The sequence below is a fragment of the Sorghum bicolor genome, chromosome 6 (genome assembly GCF_000003195.3).
Source record: "Sorghum bicolor cultivar BTx623 chromosome 6, Sorghum_bicolor_NCBIv3, whole genome shotgun sequence".
Classification (NCBI taxonomy): domain Eukaryota; kingdom Viridiplantae; phylum Streptophyta; class Magnoliopsida; order Poales; family Poaceae; genus Sorghum; species Sorghum bicolor.
Window position 1 is genome coordinate 45572529 of NC_012875.2, and position 18569 is coordinate 45591097.

Below are 18569 nucleotides of genomic sequence, written 5' to 3' on the forward strand. Positions count from 1 at the left end.
CATACGGGGAGGGGAGAGTGTTGCTTTGAACTACCACTTTGGCTAGCCGGCACTGAATTCATTCGTCATTGTTTTCTTTTATCCTTTTGGTCTGCTTCCAGTAACACGAGCGAAAGCGATATATAGCACTCCCTGCTTGTGCTTGATAAGTAGGTTTTACCTCACTAATGTCTCTATCATTGATGACTTTCTCTTTTTTTTTTTGCATGTTGCCAGATTTGTCCACGCGGTCGCAGAATAATAATAGATCAATAAACTGGATAAGATGGACTAGTGAAAAAACCAACAAAATGGGGCCAGGTTTTACCAGCACTAGGTTGAACACTTGGTATATATGATGGCACAAGCCAACCACGCAAATCATAACCCGCAAGAGAGAGAAAAACAAAATTGTCTTTATTATTACATGGGCATCATCTTCTGCACAAAAAGAAAATAGATTGTTCAGCAGATGCAACCAAACAAGACGATGCTAATAGGACGTAGAATTAGGTTGCGACCTTTTTGTGTTTTGATTGAGGGAAAGGTCGCAAAAGAGAGAGAGAGAATATGTCATAACCGATAGCTGAAGGCGTATTATGTAATTGGCGTATTCATCTCTGTAAAGCGTAAAGAGGTTTACTACTTTGTATCGGTCTATGACATGTAGGTCCCAGGGACCAGTAGGCTGCGGCCATATATGGTTTGGAACCTGTTGCGTGTAAAACAGTTAATCATTTGGTAATAGAACACGAGACAGAGAGGTTCCTCTGTTCTCCTCGTCGGCGATATCCGTTGTGTGCTCACGTCTCCGGCGATCACCGCCGGTGGCCAGGGGTATTACAGTGGTATCAGAGACAGTCCATCCTCGGCCCTTCCCTACCCACCCAGCTCGCTCTCGCTCGGCGTCGGCCGCACGGTCCATTGCCATCGAGCGAGATTCACACGAGTTCGGTCCACATACTCCTGCCGGATCGATCCGATCCTCCAGCCACGACAAGCGCACGGCGGCGGCGTGAAGGGGTTCACTCGCAGCGTCACTTGCGAGTTGGCGAGAGGCGGCGGCGGCAGATCGGGATTCGCATCGGCGACGGATCCAGGCGCGGCACGGCGCCACGTCCACTGGGTGTCTACATCTCCGGCTCGACAACTCGACTGGGGGACTACATCAACCTCTTCGGTTCGGCGGCGTGAACCTCAGTGAGCTCTTCTCATTCGCTCACATCTATTCCTTCTCGTGCTCGCATCGTTTTCTAGCCCAGGGTTGCGGAACAATTGTTTCCGTGTAAAATTCCGTAAGCTAACGGATGATTGCGGAGCGGTGGCGTTGGCGAGGAACCGTCCTTCGATTTGGGTTGCGGAGCACTGTTTCCGTTGTAAAATTCCTCGATCGAGCCTCGGTTCCGGGAGTTGGGGATTTGGTGTTGCAGGATTTTGGGGAGGTTGTTACTGAACCGGCTGCTACACCATATTTTGTTCTTCTGTTTTGATTCAGTTGGTCACCACGGCACCATCCAAGCCACCGAAACCTTCGGCTCAGACCTCCATCTTGCTGGATCAAATGGCTACCAATGCTGGGGTTGAGCAGGGCCACTGGCGCGAGGTGTTGGACCATCTCGACCTGCTCTCTCAGCGCATGAATGATTTGGGTGTCACTCAACAACAAGTCAAGCAACAGTTGCAGGAGACAAGCCGGAAAGTGGACAAGTGCACTGCTGATCAAGACATGATAGCTCAGCAAGTCAGGGCGAATGGACATGCTGTTGCCCAGATCACTCTTCGTCAGTTTGCCCATGAGGACCGTTCAGATACTACTGAATCAGTAGTGGCAAATGAGGTGGACACTTTTGAGAATGTGTTTGCTGCCAATGAGAGAGCCAACCCCAGACAGGACACAACTTTTCACCCTCGACACAATCGGCTTCCACATCGGCGGGACGTCTTACCTCATCATGCTTTGCCCAAGATGTTGTTCCCTTCCTTTGATGGCTCTCAACCCAAGATCTGGCTGGATAAGTGTAAGAACTATTTCAGGATCTATCAAATTCCTGATACTCTGTGGGTGGAAGCAGCTTCAATGCATCTGCAAGATAATGCAGCCAAGTGGTGGCAGACTTACAAGATGACTTATCCAGATGTCTCGTGGCAGCGGTTCTCTACTGATATCCAGAGTCAGTTTGGAGGTGATGATTACAGAGCGTCACTGAATGACTTACTTGATCTCAAACAGGACACCACAGTGGAAGAGTATACTACCAAGTTTCAGTCCTTGCAGTACGATGTCACTATGCATGGTGGCAATTATGATCCTATGTTTTTTGCCACTCACTTTGTCAGGGGTCTCAGGGAGGACATTCGAGCTGTGGTGGAACCTCAGGTCCCTTCATCTGTGGAGAAAGCTGTTATTATCGCCAAGATTCAGCAAAAGGTCATAGACCGCAGCAAACTGAAACTCAGCCAGAACAGACCCCCACCCAGGGGACAACAAGCCAAACCTGAAGCTAAACCATCCAACATCTATGGCACTCTGTGGAGGGATAAGCAACTCAGGGACTACAGGAAGGCTAATAACCTTTGTTATGGGTGTGGGGAGAAGTATGAGCCTGGTCATGCCGAGCACTGCCCCAAAAGAGCTAAACCTCAGTTGAATGCTATGATAGTCAATGACTTAGACAAAGAGATCAGTGAAGACTTGCTCAATGAGATGGCTATTGATGAGATGTTAACTGAAAATTTTTGCCAACTTTCACTCAATGCCATGTCTGGTACTGATTCTGGCAACTCTATCAAGCTGAAAGCTACTGTTAAGAACAAAACCATGTTGATTCTGGTGGATACTGGCAGCAGCCATACTTTTGTCAGCGCAGCTTTTGTCCAGTTAGCCCGCTTACCTACAGTGGACATTCAGCATCAGAAGATTCACCTGGCTAATGATACCTGGATGTCCACAACCAAGCAAGTGAAACAATTGGACTGGTATATCCAGGGCCATACCTTTACTACTGACATGATTGTACTGGACCAGTTGCCTTATGATGCAGTCTTGGGATATGATTGGCTCAGAACATTCAGTCCTATGCAGTGTGATTGGCAGGCCAAAACATTACAGTTCCAGCATCATCACCAGACTGTTACTCTTCAGGGTTTGGAACCTGCACCTGTGGCAGCAAGTCCTATTTCGGCTAAAGGTATGTTCAAAGCTATTCAGGGTAATGACATTTGGGCTTATGTCATGGTGGATAAGATGGTTCCCGCTTCCCATGCCACATCACAATCACAAAACCCGGAGAATGCTGATCTCCAGGATCTCTTGCTTCAGTATGCTAACATATTTCAGGACCCTAAGCAACTTCCACCACATAGGAGCTATGATCATGCAGTTCCATTGTTTCCTGATGCAGTTCCAGTGAATGCAAGACCATACCATTATTCTCCACAGCATAAGACTGAGATTGAGAATCAAGTGAAGAATCTGTTGGAAGCTGGGCTTATTACTCACAGTCACAGTCCATTTGCTTCTCCAGTGCTATTGGTGAAGAAAAAGGATGGGCAGTGGAGGTTTTGCGTGGATTATCGCAAATTGAATGCTCTCACCATCAAAAACAAATTTCCTATGCCCATTGTGGAGGAAATCTTGGATGAGTTGGCAGGTGCCAAGTTTTTCACTAAGCTGGATATGAGGTCAGGCTACCATCAGATTCGCATGCTACCTGAAGATGAGTATAAAACAGCATTCAAAACACATCAAGGCCACTATCAGTTTAGAGTTATGCCTTTTGGCTTAACCAATGCTCCTGCCACTTTCCAATGCATTATGAACCATCTGCTGCAACCATTCCTCAGAAAGTTTGTACTGGTGTTTCTGGATGACATTCTCATTTACAGTACCTCGTTGGAGGACCATTTGCAGCACATCCAACAAGTACTGGAAGTTTTAAGGAAGAATCAACTATATCTCAAACCTTCTAAGTGCACTTTTGCCCAGCCAAGTTTGGAATACTTGGGTCACATAATCTCTGCTCAAGGGGTAGCCACTGACCCAGCTAAGACTCAGGACATGGTCAACTGGCCTACACCATCCACAATGACTGAACTAAGGGCCTTCTTGGGGTTCACTGGCTATTACAGGAAGTTTGTCAAGAATTATGGGGTGATTGCCAAACCACTGACTGCAGTGCTTCGGCTGAAACAATTCCAGTGGTCAGCTCAAGCTCAGGAGGCTTTTGACAACCTCAAGGTGGCTATGACTACTACTCCTGTCTTGGCCCTCCCAGATTTCAACAAGCAGTTCCAGGTTGAAACTGATGCCTGTGGTGAAGGAGTAGGGGCTGTGTTGATGCAACAGGGCCAGCCAGTGGCTTATCTTAGCAAAGCTTTGGGCACAAAGCACAAGGATCTGTCCATTTATGAGAAGGAATTCCTGGCCCTCATTATGGCAGTGGAAAAGTGGAGACCCTATTTGGAGAGACAGGAATTTGTCATCCTTACTGATCATAGATCCTTATCCTACCTCAATGAACAGAATTTGCATTCCAACATGCAAAGGAAGGCTATGACCCGGCTAATGGGATTACAGTTCAAAATTGTCTACAAACAGGGCAAGGACAATGTGGCTGCTGATGCTCTTTCCAGGGTTGCCCATCTCATGTCTTTACAGGCAGTGTCTCAAGTGCAACCACAATGGGTCCAGGAGGTACTCAACTCTTATGCAACTGATGCCCAGGCTCAGAATCTCCTGACTCAACTGGCAATCTCTAGTCCCAATGACAATGGTTTCAGGTTGGACAAAGGACTGATCAAGAAGGACAATCTCATTTGGATAGGTAACAACTCCGCCCTACAAACAAGGTTGATTTCGGCATTCCATGCATCTGCCATTGGTGGACATTCTGGTTCAAGCGCCACATATCACAGACTCAAGAAACTCTTTCTCTGGAAGGGCATGAAAAATGATGTCAATAGCTTTGTTAAGCAGTGCACCATTTGTCAACATTCCAAACACTCCCTTGAGCACCCTGCTGGACTACTTCAACCACTTCCTATACCAGCTGGTGTGTGGCAAGAATTGTCCATGGACTTTGTGGAGGGCCTGCCTAAGTCAGAGGGCTTCACTGTGATTTTGGTGGTGGTGGACAGACTCACGAAGTATGCTCACTTCATTCCTATGAAGCATCCTTATACAGCAGCTACTGTTGCACAACTGTTTATGGACTGCATTGTCAAACTCCATGGTTTACCTCACAGTATTGTCAGTGACCGTGACCGGATCTTTATCAGTACCTTTTGGAAACAGCTGTTCAAGTTGTATAAAGTCAATCTGGCACTGTCTACTGCTTACCATCCGCAGACCGACGGTCAAACTGAGCGTATAAACCAATGCCTTGAGATGTATCTGCGCTGTTCTGTCCAGGATGATCCTAAAACTTGGAAGACGTGGCTGTCTTTTGCAGAGTTGTGGTACAATTCCTCTTATCATAGCGCCCTTGGTTGTTCTCCATTCAAGGCTCTCTATGGTTGTGAAGCTAATCTGGGTGCCCCACTTCAGTCCACTGAGGACACCATTCAGTCTGTGACAGAGGTCATCGAGAATCGGGAGGCCCATTTAACAATGCTCAAGCAGAGACTGGAACATGCTCAAAACCGAATGAAAATTCAGGCGGACAAGAAACGGACTGACAGGCAGTTTGCTGTTGGAGAAAAAGTTCTACTCAAGCTTCAACCCTACACTCAAACCTCAGTGGCCAACCGTCCGTTTCCAAAGCTGGCATACAAATATTTTGGTCCGTACACGGTTCTGGAACGAGTAGGAGCCGTTGCCTACAAACTGGAATTGCCTGACCACAGCGAGATTCACCCGGTGTTTCATGTTTCCCAGCTCAAACCTTTCACACCTGATTATACACCGGTGTTCACTACTCTTCCAGTACTAACTGATTTGCAGGCTTCTGAGGCTGTCCCAGAATACATTCTTCAGCGCCGTCTGGTCAAGAAAGGAAACCATGCCATTCCTCAGGTTCTGGTGAAGTGGTCAGGCTTACCTCTAACGTCGGCCACTTGGGAAGATCACCATGTCCTGAAGACGCGCTTTCCTGCAGCACCTGCTTGGGGCCAAGCAGGATCTTCGGGCGGGGGAGATGTCATAACCGATAGCTGAAGGCGTATTATGTAATTGGCGTATTCATCTCTGTAAAGCGTAAAGAGGTTTACTACTTTGTATCGGTCTATGACATGTAGGTCCCAGGGACCAGTAGGCTGCGGCCATATATGGTTTGGAACCTGTTGCGTGTAAGACAGTTAATCATTTGGTAATAGAACACGAGACAGAGAGGTTCCTCTGTTCTCCTCGTCGGCGATATCCGTTGTGTGCTCACGTCTCCGGCGATCACCGCCGGTGGCCAGGGGTATTACAGAATACTACAGTTTACTAATGATTTTCCAGTCTGGACATTGAACCAGATATACATATATTTGAAGTCAAAATTGTTAGGCAATTCTCTGCGCTGGGATTGGAGCCGAGTAGAGTAATGCCCATTTAACAGCACGCGAGGGTCCAATCTTTGAACAGAGATACGCATGCGGACAGAGCTACAGACAAGTCCAAGTCTACTCCGTTTAAAATTACACGTTAATACTGGCTGTTACTATTCGCCTGATCAATCAAACTACTTTTATTTCAGGAACGGCGCCATTCTGGACTGTAATTTCTGCGTCTGAACCATACAAAAACTCCCCGTATGTCCGAGAAAACAGCCAGTCGATCAGTCAACGTCGGCGCTGGCTTTGCCTAATTTTCCAATGCACGAAAAAGGAAAAAAGGTATGCGCGGTAAAAGATTGCGGTGGAGGAAAACCCAGTGGCCTGAAAAATTGGACGCGTATATATATATATAATATTGCTTTTTCTTGCTTTACAAACTGAACTACCCTCAAGTCAACCGTGTGTAACGACGCATTTATTACTGTAGTTTGAACAGACACAGACGGGTAAGCATCGAGGCATCCATCCATCATGTCAGCTCGATCGAGAGTGAGGAGGACAGTGTTCATGTCCACAAAAACTCTATTATTGCACGCCAATAATACACATGATGCCGTCTTTCGCAAAATGAAAAGGGTCGTAGTACGTGTAGTAATCGGCCGTTAAAATGTGTTCCACATATCCTTCAAAAAAAATGTGTTCCACAATGTCATGCTGAGTCGATCGTAACATCTCCAGAGCTTTTTTTTTTTCCTATTTGGCAAATGCTAATAAGCTCAAATTTTCCTGTTGTTTAGCTCATGATGTAGATGTGGGTCAAGTCGGAAAACATTGTATATATCATTAGGGTCGTGTAACCTCCCTCATTTTTTTTTACACAAAGCTAATACTACATAGCTTTAGCCATCATCTCCATGTAGTATGATCATACTATATATAACATGGTATGATCAGTGTGTGAATGCTGTTCTTCCTAGGCTAGCCCTAGAGTGGAGCTGAGTCCCTTGATTTGGGCAATGCTGCTGCCTGCACTGGCTACAGCGCCACAAAAGCGCAGTGTCAGCAAAAGACTTTCGCACTGCCCCTATATAGCCGCGTTAATTATCTGCACATTAGCGCCTACGTACAGGCTACAGAATCCTATTGTTTAATCTTCAGTGGGCTGCTCGAGAGACGGCGATTAACCGGCGCAGGCGCAGCTACCCATCCAGTTTTCTACTGTACAGATCATACTGATTTGTACCGTAGCGATGAGATTCTACGGCCCGTTTCTGTCGTGTAGCAGAACTGCAGAAGGCAGTACTGGCTGCTGACTGACAAGTGGGGCAAGCAAAGGCACACGTGGCAACTGAACTTCGTAAGAAATTTTTTTAGTCGGTTTTTTTTGGGGGGGGGGGGGTTGAGAAAGGTAAGGATGGGATGGGAAAGTGCTTGAAGAATTGCTCGCGCGCTCATCATAACGCTTCCAACGCACTCAAGGTTTTTTTCAGTCAGGTCATGGCTTTCTGCCCATGCATGCCCATGTTAACATCACATTCACAGTACCCTCTCTCTCTCCCTCTCTCCAGATCTTGTCCCAGCTAGCAAATGGAATAATCATGACACATGGAGTGGTGCCTAATAACAGTGCAGATCGGTCCACGGTCAGCTACGTTACTAGCGCCAGTACTGTGCAACACACTTGTCGTCCTGTCGACGTTGTCGTTCTCTCGCACTTCTAAATTGTTGACGCCTATAAACTCCCTCCATGCGATTCTAAATTATCGTCTACTCTTATTAGGTACTCCCTCCATGGCTCCATCCCAAAATAACTACGTCTACGCTTTACGAGAAATAACTTTGAGTAAATATATATTAAAAACTTTAATATTTCTAATACATAATTAATATCATTGGAAAGTTCTTTGAGTCTAGTTTTTTAATAAATTTATTTGAAGATACAAATATTGCACATATTTTCTATAAATCGAGTCAAAATTTTGGTATGAAAATAAAAAACGACAGGACAGAAGGAGTATACCTTAAATTCAGATATAGTAAAAACAATATATTTAGAAAAAAAACAAAAATATCTTATAATTTAACAATGGGAAGGGGGCAGCATATACATACCAAATATTATGTTTATAGGAAAAATAAAACGACTTATAATATGAAATAGATGGAGTGGTATTTATTGTGTAGAGACACTTGGCAATTCTTGGCATTAGAATTGAACAAACAAAAATTATAAAATCCACCTTTGAAGTAGAAGCTAAAACTCTGGCAGCTCCAATTATGCTAATAATTTTAGATTTATGTGAGATCAAACATTTTTTATACCAAATTTGTTTTATTTAATGTACTCTGACATTTATACAAAAATCTATGAACATTTTTCATACCAAATTTGTTTTATTAAGTGTACTCTGACAATGTATTTATTCAAACTTACAGAGGTTGATACAACATTTTCCTAAAACTTTATTTAAATTCAATGAATTTTTGGCTAAACATAAAACTAAAGTAAACTATAATTTTAAAACGGATGGAGCAAATTAAGTTGTCCACCTTGCATCTTTTGCATGGAAAACCTTGTAGAGAATTCAACAATCCGCACCGTACAAATACAAAGCTACCTGTCCACGTTTCCCAACTTTTTGGATGATCTTATATTGATGCATGCAATGCAACTCAAATACTACCTACAACCACATGATCACGCTCGCGGCATCAACAAACCTTCCCTTCTCATAATAAATTAGTAATAATCTACATAGAATTCGGATCATGATCAACACCTAGCCCAAAGCCATATCCTTTTCTTTGTCGATTCATTCATTGTCAGTTCTATACCATACCATCTGAGTATCTGACGCCGGCAAGTTGGCAGATCATATTTTGTAAACCTGCTCTGGGAAAAAAGGGAAGCCTCAATGAACACTGCAAATTGCGTTCCAATCTGTCAATTGCGTCTCAGCCGGTCCCCAACTCTGACTGTCCCCACGTTTTCAGGCCGCAAAACTTTTCCCCCGCCCGCTGGCTGGCTCCTGCTCCTGTTCCGGTCCAATCACTAGACCTTTCCCTTTCGATGACCGCCCGACCTCCTCCTGCCTTTATCTTCTTCCTGCAGCCATGATGCTCTCTCTCTCGATGCATGGAGCATGAAGCAAAGCACACGCCCCCCGGCCCCTCTCACTTGCATCCTCGTTCCTCCCATCCATTCCCGCCTCCCTCTCTTCTTCGATTGATTCAGGAGAGCCCATACATTTCCTGCACTGTAGCCTGCCTCCATCTTGTGCGCCGTGCAGTGCAGGCCAAGCTCCTGTTGTTTTGGCCGGCTTTATGGCCATCACCTCACCTGCAGCAACTTCAACAAGTACTCACAACCGCCACAGCGGCTAGCTAACCACAGTCACAGTGCAGTAACTCTGCTGCAGTCACACCTGCCCACTAGTTTCGTCACCTGTTACGTCGCCGTCGTCGCGTCGCCATGGATTCTTTCTTCTTGATGGGGGGATGCATCGCATGGGAGTGAGTGCTCCCGCCGGCAATATACCATCAAAGAGCTTTTCTGGTACCGCGCGCCGCTGCATTCTTCTCGCCTCGCCGGTCGCCGCCCTGCGTTGTGAGTTGTTGGCGTTTTTCGGCTGCCGGTGGCGTGTTTGGCTCTTGATCTGGATCTTGTTGCCTTCTTGGATCGCGGGCCTGTGCTGCTGCGGGAGCATCATCCCTGTGCGTTTCTTTATTACTGCGTCTTGTTGATCCGGTCCGTGGTGGTGGTGCGCGCACGCAAGACGGACGCAAGATGAGCATCCCGCACCTGTTCCGGTGCCCCATCAGCCTGGACATCTTCACGGACCCGGTGACGCTGTGCACGGGGCAGACGTACGACCGCCCCTGCATCGAGCGCTGGCTCGCCGCCGGCCACCGCACGTGCCCCGTCACAATGCAGCCGCTCGGCGACGCCGCGCTCGTGCCCAACCGCACCCTGCGCCACCTCATCGAGCGCTGGCTCTCCGCCGACCACCACCACCAGATCCCCGACGACGACGCGGAGGAGCCGTCGCTCGCGGCGCTCAAGCGCTGCCTCCAGTCCGGCGCCGGCGCCAGGGACAAGGTGGCCGCGCTCAGGAAGGCCGTGGCGCTGGCCTCCGAGTCGGACGTCGGCCGCGCGTGCATGCTCCAGCTGGGTTTCCTCCCCGTGCTGCTGCAGCTCGTCTTCCACGCGCCCACGCCGCGGGACGACCTGTCCGAGCAGGAGGACCTGGCGCTGCAGTGCGCGCTCACGCTGCTGCCGACGTCGAGCCCGGCGTCGCCGCAGCACGGCTGCCTCAACATGCTCAAGACGGAAGCCAGCCTCACGTCCTTCGTGGCGCTCCTGGCCGCGCACGGCCGCGCCGTGGCCAAGTGCGGGCTGTGCCGCCTCCTGGAGACGATCGCCACGGCCACGGCCACGCGGGACCTGGCGCTCGCCGCCGCCGCCTCGCCGCGCGTGTGGCAGGCGCTGCTGCCGCTGCTGCGGCACGGCGACGACCGCGTGTCCGGCGCCGCGGTGCGCGCCGTCGCCGCGATCTGCTGCGGCGCCGAGCCGGCGCGCGGCAGCGCCGTCCACCACGGCGCCGTCCCCGCGCTCCTCGGCTGCCTGTCGTGGGCGTCCGCGGGCAACGGCAAGGCGCGTGGTGGCGCCGCCGCCGCGGCGTGGAGCGCGCTGGCCGCGCTCGAGGCGCTCGCCGCGTCGGAGGCCGGGCGCCGGGCGGTGGCGCGCGAGCCCGGCGCGGTGCGGGCGCTGGTGAGGCACGTGTTCTTGATGTCGTCGAGCAACGAGGGAAGCGAGCACGCGGTGGCGGCGCTGCTGGCCGTGTGCAGGGAGTCCAGGGCGGCACGGAGCGAGGCTGCCGGCGCGGGGGTCGTCACGCAGGTGCTGCTGCTGCTGCAGAGCCAGTGCGGCACCAGGGCCAAGACCAGGGCGAGGTCGCTGCTCAAGCTCTTCAAGTCCATGTGAAACAAGGGGTTTAGTTTAGGTGTTAATGCTTAGATGTTCTTGGCTTCAAGCTGTAAGTTTTTGCTTCAAGAACGTCCTCTAATTGATTTCATGGCTACTTCTTGTAAGCTGCGTCAAGAATGTCTGCTAACAAAGCTGGACACCATAGCTATGGTTATTTCATGGCCCCAAGTTACATCAAGAATGTCTGCTAATATCACGGCTTGCAGTCAGGTCCTGTGCAAGTCTCGACACCATAGCCAGGGCTATTTCATGGCCCCAAGTTATGCAGATTTTGATAGTACTGATAAAGAATACATTGGAATAGCAGCATAAAGCGGGGATAGCTCAGTTGGGAGAGCGTCAGACTGAAGATCTGAAGGTCGCGTGTTCGATCCACGCTCACCGCATTTTTTTTGCCTTTTTTATTTTCATTCTGTTTTTATAAACCTTTTATTGTGTTTCTATTTTTATAAACCATTTTTAAATTACCAAATATGGTCCTGCTGATTAATTAAATTTTGTCCTGACTGCATTTTTTTTTATTCTGTTTTTAAACCTTTCTTTATTTTTGTTCTGTTTTTATAAACCCTTTTTTAATATACACATTTGGTCCTGCTGACTAATTTAATTTTTTCCCTGTTTTTAAACCTTTTGATTTGAATAGACAAATTTAGTCCTCCATTTGAACCTTTCGAATAGACAAATTTGGTCCGGCTGATTAATTTAATTTTGTCCGGTTCTTGAACCTTTTGCATAGAAAAACTTAGTCCTCGATTTGAACCTTTCGAATAGACAAAGTCGCAGACAAATTTGATCCGGCTAATTAATTTAGTTTTGTTTTGTTTTTAAACCTTTTTGCGTAGACAAACTTAGTCCTCCATTTGAACCTTTCGAATAGACAAAATCGCAAGCAATTTTTTAGTTATATATGTGTATACATACTTATATATTTCGGTCATTTGTTTCAGTCCTTTTTCTCAAGCTTATCAACCAGGCAAGGTCATAAATAGCTGCGAGTATTCTAGGCTTTGCAATTAAAAACGTGCAACCAGGTCGATGAAAAAAATATAATCTGCACCCCGCTCCCTTCAAGTTTTTTATTCAAATTACCTGCTTGAATCAAGAGCTGAAATGGAGATGAAACGGTACATGTATATTCCTCCGATTCATTCGGAAAGACATGGTTACATCTGCCATGGAAGTCCCTAACTACTGCTACTTCGCAGAAATATCAGCTTACACAAGCTTACGAATTTACATCCCGTAGTCATCTGTAAGATTTTGTAGGATTTACATCAGGACGTATATGTACGTATAACTATGTATACCAAGAACGACAACAAACCTTAAAGCCTACGAATATACAGAACTTCCTGTTACAATTTCTCAAGAGCCCCATTTCGCTGTACTACTGAACCTCCGGTAAGTGCCGTATTGTAGTAACTATACAAACAAGTTGCTTCCTGAACATCTCTGAATAACTACCTTGTCATGGAGATCCTGCGCTCTTGATTCTCTTTTTCATAAATCGTTCTCAGAACCTTTTGGGGGAAATATTGGGGGTTTGGAGTTTCATCTGGCCAACATCCAGCCAAGGATCTGAAATGGCAGGAGCTGGAATGCGTCTTGTCTGATTTTGCGTGTAACTTAATGTGTTGCCAAGACCAGGGGAGAGCATTGGATGAGGTGGAGAACGCATGCACCTCGCGTTGGTTTGCTTAAACTGCCGCAGCGGGCTTGAGCATGGTGAAACTGGCGTAGACATGTTTGCTCTTCCAGGAATAGGGCTGCTGTACAACAAACATTTTCAGTTAAAATTGTGGGAAACGGTACAAAGGTAAGGATGGTAGTAGAATACCTGTGTGGAGAAGTAACAGCAGTAGAAAATCCAGTAAAATCTCGCATGCTCAGTGCAATATCTTTCAGAGGAGTAATAATCTTCCGAGATGGCAACTCCCTGTTGGACTGCAACAAAATAAAGGATAAGGAGGGGTCAGCATTTAGGAGAACATATCCTGTGAGTGAAATATGATGGCATTTCTGCTCCCCTTCTAAAGCAACAATACCACACTGAACTTAACACTTACTGACATTGTCAAGCTAGTAAGATGGGTTAATTATCACCCCCCCCCAACCCACCACCCACCCACCCACACAAGGTCAAATAATGGGTTCAAACAAGATCAAATAGCTCGCCCAAAGGTGAAGTACTCGAATCAGCGATCCACTACAAGATGTTCTAGTTTTCTTAATTGCACTTGGAAAGTAGATAAGCAAATAGAACGATAAAGAATGAGAAAAAACTGAGATTGCTTAACTAGAAACAATACCATTGTGTGTCTGCCATCTGCTGGAGAAGACATTGCGTTTCTCAATACACTGGATTTTGCAGCTCTCACTGCAGGATGATCCTGAACAAAAGGATGATCCATCAGCTGGGCTGCAGAGGGACGAGATGCAGGGTTGCGTTTCAAGCAAAGCTGCAAGAAACTTTTCCCTTCCTCTGAGAAACTGTCTGGGATTTCAGGTATATCTTTACTGTTTGCAATCTTAAATATTGCTGCTACCTGCAAAATAAGATTTGATGACAATGGCTTAGCATTATTCATCACAGATAACTGGAAATGTGGAAATCCACAACTTCTAAGTGAAGGCCTACCCCCTCATATTGGTGCCAAGGAGGTCTTGCCGTTGCCATTTCAATAATGGTACAGCCCAGACTCCAAATGTCCACTGATAAACTGTAGCCTTTACTGTTCATTATAACCTGAAGATTTCCCAATGATGGGAGAACTTCATTCAGAGACGGATAGCAGATTACGACAAACAACCAATGAAGTTCAGTATTAAAATAGCTCACCTCAGGAGCCATCCAGTAAGGACTTCCTTTGAAAGAGCGTATTTCAGCAAAAGATGATATCTGTTCAACAAAGTAAAATAAATAAATGGGTTTACAGAGGAAAAACAAAAGCAAGCACAATCAGTGTGTATCCTTGTTTTGGTGACCATAAAAAATACAAAACTTGTTCATTGTTAACAATCCTTTAGCTGGGCATGCACAGAAGGGAAACAGACCCTTGGCACCCTTCCATAACTTTCCTTTTCCACATTTATGTGAGTAGGCACTAGGCAGATAACTGGAAACTTCAGTTTATAAGAAATCAGAATTTGCACCTACTTTAATTCCTTTTCTATTAAAAAACATGGATTCTAATGCAATTGAGTAATATTTACTTCAGCTGCAATTTCTCGAACTACTTCAACTGCAATTTCTCGAACTACTTCAACTGCAAACTCTTTAAGGATGCACATAAGCATTCCTCAGCGAATTTCCAGGGTGCACAGGCGAAAAGGACTACCGTGGGTCGTACAAAATGGAGGGCACTCGGGACAGAATCAGTAGTTGACTTTTTAAGTCCAGAGAAATACTAAATATTATGATAATTGAAAGTGCTAAACACAGACAGATAGATAAACGGTCAGAAAGTAAATGCTGCATACATGCTTAGCCATGCCAAAGTCAGCAAGCTTGACTTCACCATTAGGACCCACAAGTATGTTTGCTCCTTTGATATCTCTGCCAAGAAAATAAGTATGACATGATTATTGCACTTTGACCTATATGACTATACCTATGGGACAAGAACACAGTTTTAGACAACAAAACAACCTGTGGACAGTGTTTCGCCCATGCAAGTAGGCAAGACCTGCAAGAATTTGCCCAGTGTAATTACGAATCACAGGTTCCTTAAAAGGGCCATATTCTCTTAGTAACTTGTGGATTGAACCCCCTGAAACATACTCAAGATAAATGGAAAGTGCTTCATCACTCTGCATACAGAAACAGGTACGATTAGAAAGTGTAAGCATGGCCATGTTGTAATGCAACACCCATAAAAGCTGATGAACACTAAGCACTGTGATACTAGAACCACAAAACTAACCCTTGAGGTGGACAAACAATAGAACAGTAGCATTTTACCAATTTCTGCAGCTCCTAATACCAATACCACCCAAAACACTGAATGAATTCCATATTCTTTAGGTCACTATATACAGTCACATGCATTGGAGCACAGAATTAATGTTGCTATCGTATATGTATACAATAACATTCTTTGACATGTTAAGTTAATAAGTTCAAATAGTGATGAAGCCCTTGTAAACAAGTAAACTTTTTGTGCATGAATGCCCCAACCCTTTCTCTAAAATAGTCAATCAAGCACAAATGCACTATATATGTTATCTGTGGAATCTCACTAAGGAATTCATAACAACTTTCTACTAGCTCACAAAAATGAATCATATTCATATGACAACATATGCATGGAATAAAAAACGTGATAGGGCAAACAAGTACTGGAACTAAATTGCTGCAGAGATAACTGAAATGGATTATGAAATAAAACTTACCAGCTCACTTCCATGATACTGCACTATGTTCGGGTGGGAGAGTTGTCTAAGCATATCTATTTCCTGTCAATACCAAAATTAATCATGTGGATCAGTCAATCAAACAAGAGATAAAAAATACATTCATGAGACGGCAAACCTAGGTAGACAGCAGCAGTAAGTACCTGATTTAATTGTTTGAGTCGTTCCTTTGAATGTGGATCGTCCATAATAACTTCAACCTCCTTAATTGCACAAAACTGTCCATTTTCACTGCATTGTTGAACAATCATAAACTAAGGATATTTTTTTAATATGATTGAATATATCAGTTTGTTTGCACCGTCATATCTCTAATGAATAAGTGCAGCATGAGGTGCACTTCTAATGCATTAAATTTCACTAGATATCACAAAGTTTCCATGATGTAAAAAGGGGGCACAAATGTGATACCTGTTAAATCCAAGGTAAACCTGGCCAAATGTACCACTCCCTAGCAATTTTCCTTTCTTCCATTGCGACTGGGACTGTGAGGAGGTAGTAGGAGATGCAGGAAGAGGTGGGCAGGAACTGGGAGATGAAGGAAGAGGCGAGCATGGACTGTGGATTGGAGGAAGAGGTGAGCAAGCACCAGAAGCTGGATGGAGAGGTGAGCATGCACCAGAAGCTGGGTGAAGAGGTGAGCAAGCAGCAGAAGCTGGAAGAAGAGGAGAGCAAGTAGCAGAAGCTGGAGGAAGAGGTAAGGGATGTGGTGGGCTCCTCAACCCATCCATCTTTCTTACTGGTGACCTCGGGCTAAAACCAAATTCTCTAGAATTTCCATTGCTCACAGCGAAGACATGGCCTTTTGGGACAGGAGAGAGACTCCTTGTTCTTGGAGCAAAGAGATCATCAGATGTCATTCTTCCACGTGAATGATTGGCTTCACTAGTTGAAGGTTCATCACTTTGCAAATGAAGTTCTCTAACACTAGACACAGGAACCTCAAAGAACTTCTGATGCTCCCGTGGCATACTACAAGACATGAAACGCTTGTCTTCATTTACGGTCCTATCCGAATCAGAAGGCATATTTCTTTCCCTCGCAAAAGCAACTGGATCCATGGGCCTAGAAATTACAAAGGAAGCAGTAAGCATCAGATAACATATCAACATGACAATGCAAGGCTTGTAAATAATGTACTTATGTAAACAGATATAGTTGAGAAATCCCCAAAATGACATATCTGAGTGCAAAAGAAAAAGAGATAAACTAACCCATGTGCATTATAACTTGCAAGGATACACAAAGAATCGTCCAAAAAAAACCTTAAACTGTACTTAAAGGTTGATATCTCGAGTTTTCGAACAGATGAAGCAGCAAATACATGGCCGTTCACTCGTTATTACTGTAATTTTACGTTTATTATATTTGTCAACAATTAACACGCCTTGGTATCCTGAACTATGCAGTCCTCAATCTACGTTTACCAGAGAGAGGGAGAGGGAGAGGGAGAGATGGTCAGGATTGTCGAACTGGAACGACCTAGAAGAGGTCAACTGGTGCAGTTGGTGTGAATCCTCACAGCTCACTCTAACTCTTACCCTTGACTCAAACCCCTCAAATACGTTGCACGCCAAATTGAGGGGAAGACAATAAAGCAAGCCAGCAGATCGACCTATCTAGGCGCTCAACTCCCCCCAATTTGATCAGAGCACCAGGCAATTGAATTGCAATTACAGCATCCCAAATGGGGAAATTCTGGTGACAACCAGGCTGCAGCAAATTCGGAATCGATCGAGCCATATAAAGGCACAAGCCATTCCGCGATGAGGCACTACTCACCTAAACCCATGCTGGTAGTGCGGCTCGTCCAACGACCCGGCCGAGCACACGCTGGACTCCTCCGCGGACGAGCAGCCGTCACCGGCCGCCGCCGCCGCCGCCAGCACCTCCTCGTACAGAGTCCCGACAGGCTCCGTCGCCTCCACGGGCATCGGGAGCTTGTACCCTACCGACCCATGATGCCCCGCCGCGGCGCACCGGCCGCGCGCGGGGCCCGCCGCGCCCGCGCCCGCGCCGGGGAAGTCGAGGCTGTGCGCCTTCCTGTCCCGCTGCGTCGGCGACGGGGACGGGGAGGGCGACTCGAGGTCCACGGACTTGCGCGGGGACGACGCTGCGGAGACGGACCCGGCGGCCCCCGGCTTGGCCTTCGACCTCGACCTCAGCTTGCTGCGGGGCCACCACGCGGGCATCGCGCCGCCGTCGCCACCACCTCCGCGAGCTCGCCTGGTAGGTTTCTGCCGCCGAGCTCGACCTGCCGCGGCGAGATGGAGGAAGAGGAAGGGAGAGGAGAGGAGAAGGCAAGCGAGGCGAGGCGCGCCGCGCGAGGAAGGCGCGAGGTAGGAGCCGAACGAAGCCGACGGCGCCTTTGCTTTAGGTGAAGAAGGGGGAGAGAGAGAGAGAGAGACGAATGGGGGAGATATTTTCGGATTTCTTTTTATTTTTCGTCCTGATAAAAAATGGTGCGGCGGAAGTGGTGGAGAGGGCAGTGTCATGTAGGCGTAGGAGTGTACGCGTGTGTGCGCGCGCGCGACTACGCGAGTTACTGCGCGCAGGTGGGTGGCAGCTGCGGGCGACGGCGACGGCGACGGCGACTCGGCGCCTCGGCTCGGGCGGGGGGGGGACCCGGCGTCAGCGTGCCGTCCTGGCCGGGGCCGGCGGTGGCGGCCTGGCGGGGCTTGTGGCTTCGGCGGCTAGCGCCGTGGCGGCTTCG

General features: G+C 47.0%; 2 protein-coding genes and 1 non-coding gene across 4 annotated transcripts; 2 read left to right on the plus strand and 1 right to left on the minus strand.

The window, feature by feature from the left end:
• LOC8080319 (U-box domain-containing protein 25) lies at window positions 10087–11617 on the plus strand. The gene has a single exon (XM_002446467.2). The coding sequence runs from the start codon at window positions 10244–10246 to the stop codon at window positions 11438–11440; it is 1197 nt and encodes a 398-aa protein (XP_002446512.2). The 5' UTR covers window positions 10087–10243; the 3' UTR covers window positions 11441–11617.
• On the plus strand, window positions 11757–11829 carry TRNAF-GAA. The gene has a single exon. It is a non-coding gene; the product is annotated as a tRNA-Phe (tRNA).
• LOC8075833 (mitogen-activated protein kinase kinase kinase 3) lies at window positions 12480–18301 on the minus strand. 2 transcript variants are annotated; one of them, XM_021463160.1, is made up of 11 exons: window positions 17639–18301; window positions 16268–16921; window positions 16000–16087; window positions 15836–15898; window positions 15093–15253; window positions 14924–14999; window positions 14283–14342; window positions 14082–14189; window positions 13753–13989; window positions 13281–13387; window positions 12480–13209 (listed from the first exon to the last, which is right to left on the minus strand). In XM_021463160.1, exons 1-11 carry the CDS (start codon window positions 18046–18048, stop codon window positions 12957–12959), a joined length of 2217 nt encoding a protein of 738 aa, XP_021318835.1. In that variant the 5' UTR covers window positions 18049–18301; the 3' UTR covers window positions 12480–12956. The 2 variants fall into 2 exon arrangements, with proteins under 2 accessions (XP_021318835.1, XP_002447871.1); XM_002447826.2 differs by having other exon boundaries at window positions 12480–13212; window positions 17639–18299.

Excerpts from the sequence above, each read along its gene's own strand:
- LOC8075833 (XM_002447826.2), bottom strand. The coding sequence starts at position 18,048 with ATGCCCGCGTGGTGGCCCCGCAGCAAGCTGAGGTCGAGGTCGAAGGCC. Across the intron at positions 14,343-14,923 it reads ACTTTGGCATGGCTAAGCAT|ATATCATCTTTTGCTGAAAT; the intron begins GTATGCAGCATT and ends TTTGTTGAACAG. Across the intron at positions 13,213-13,280 it reads GCTGTTACTTCTCCACACAG|CAGCCCTATTCCTGGAAGAG; the intron begins GTATTCTACTAC and ends TTTGTTGTACAG.
- LOC8080319 (XM_002446467.2), top strand. The coding sequence starts at position 10,244 with ATGAGCATCCCGCACCTGTTCCGGTGCCCCATCAGCCTGGACATCTTC.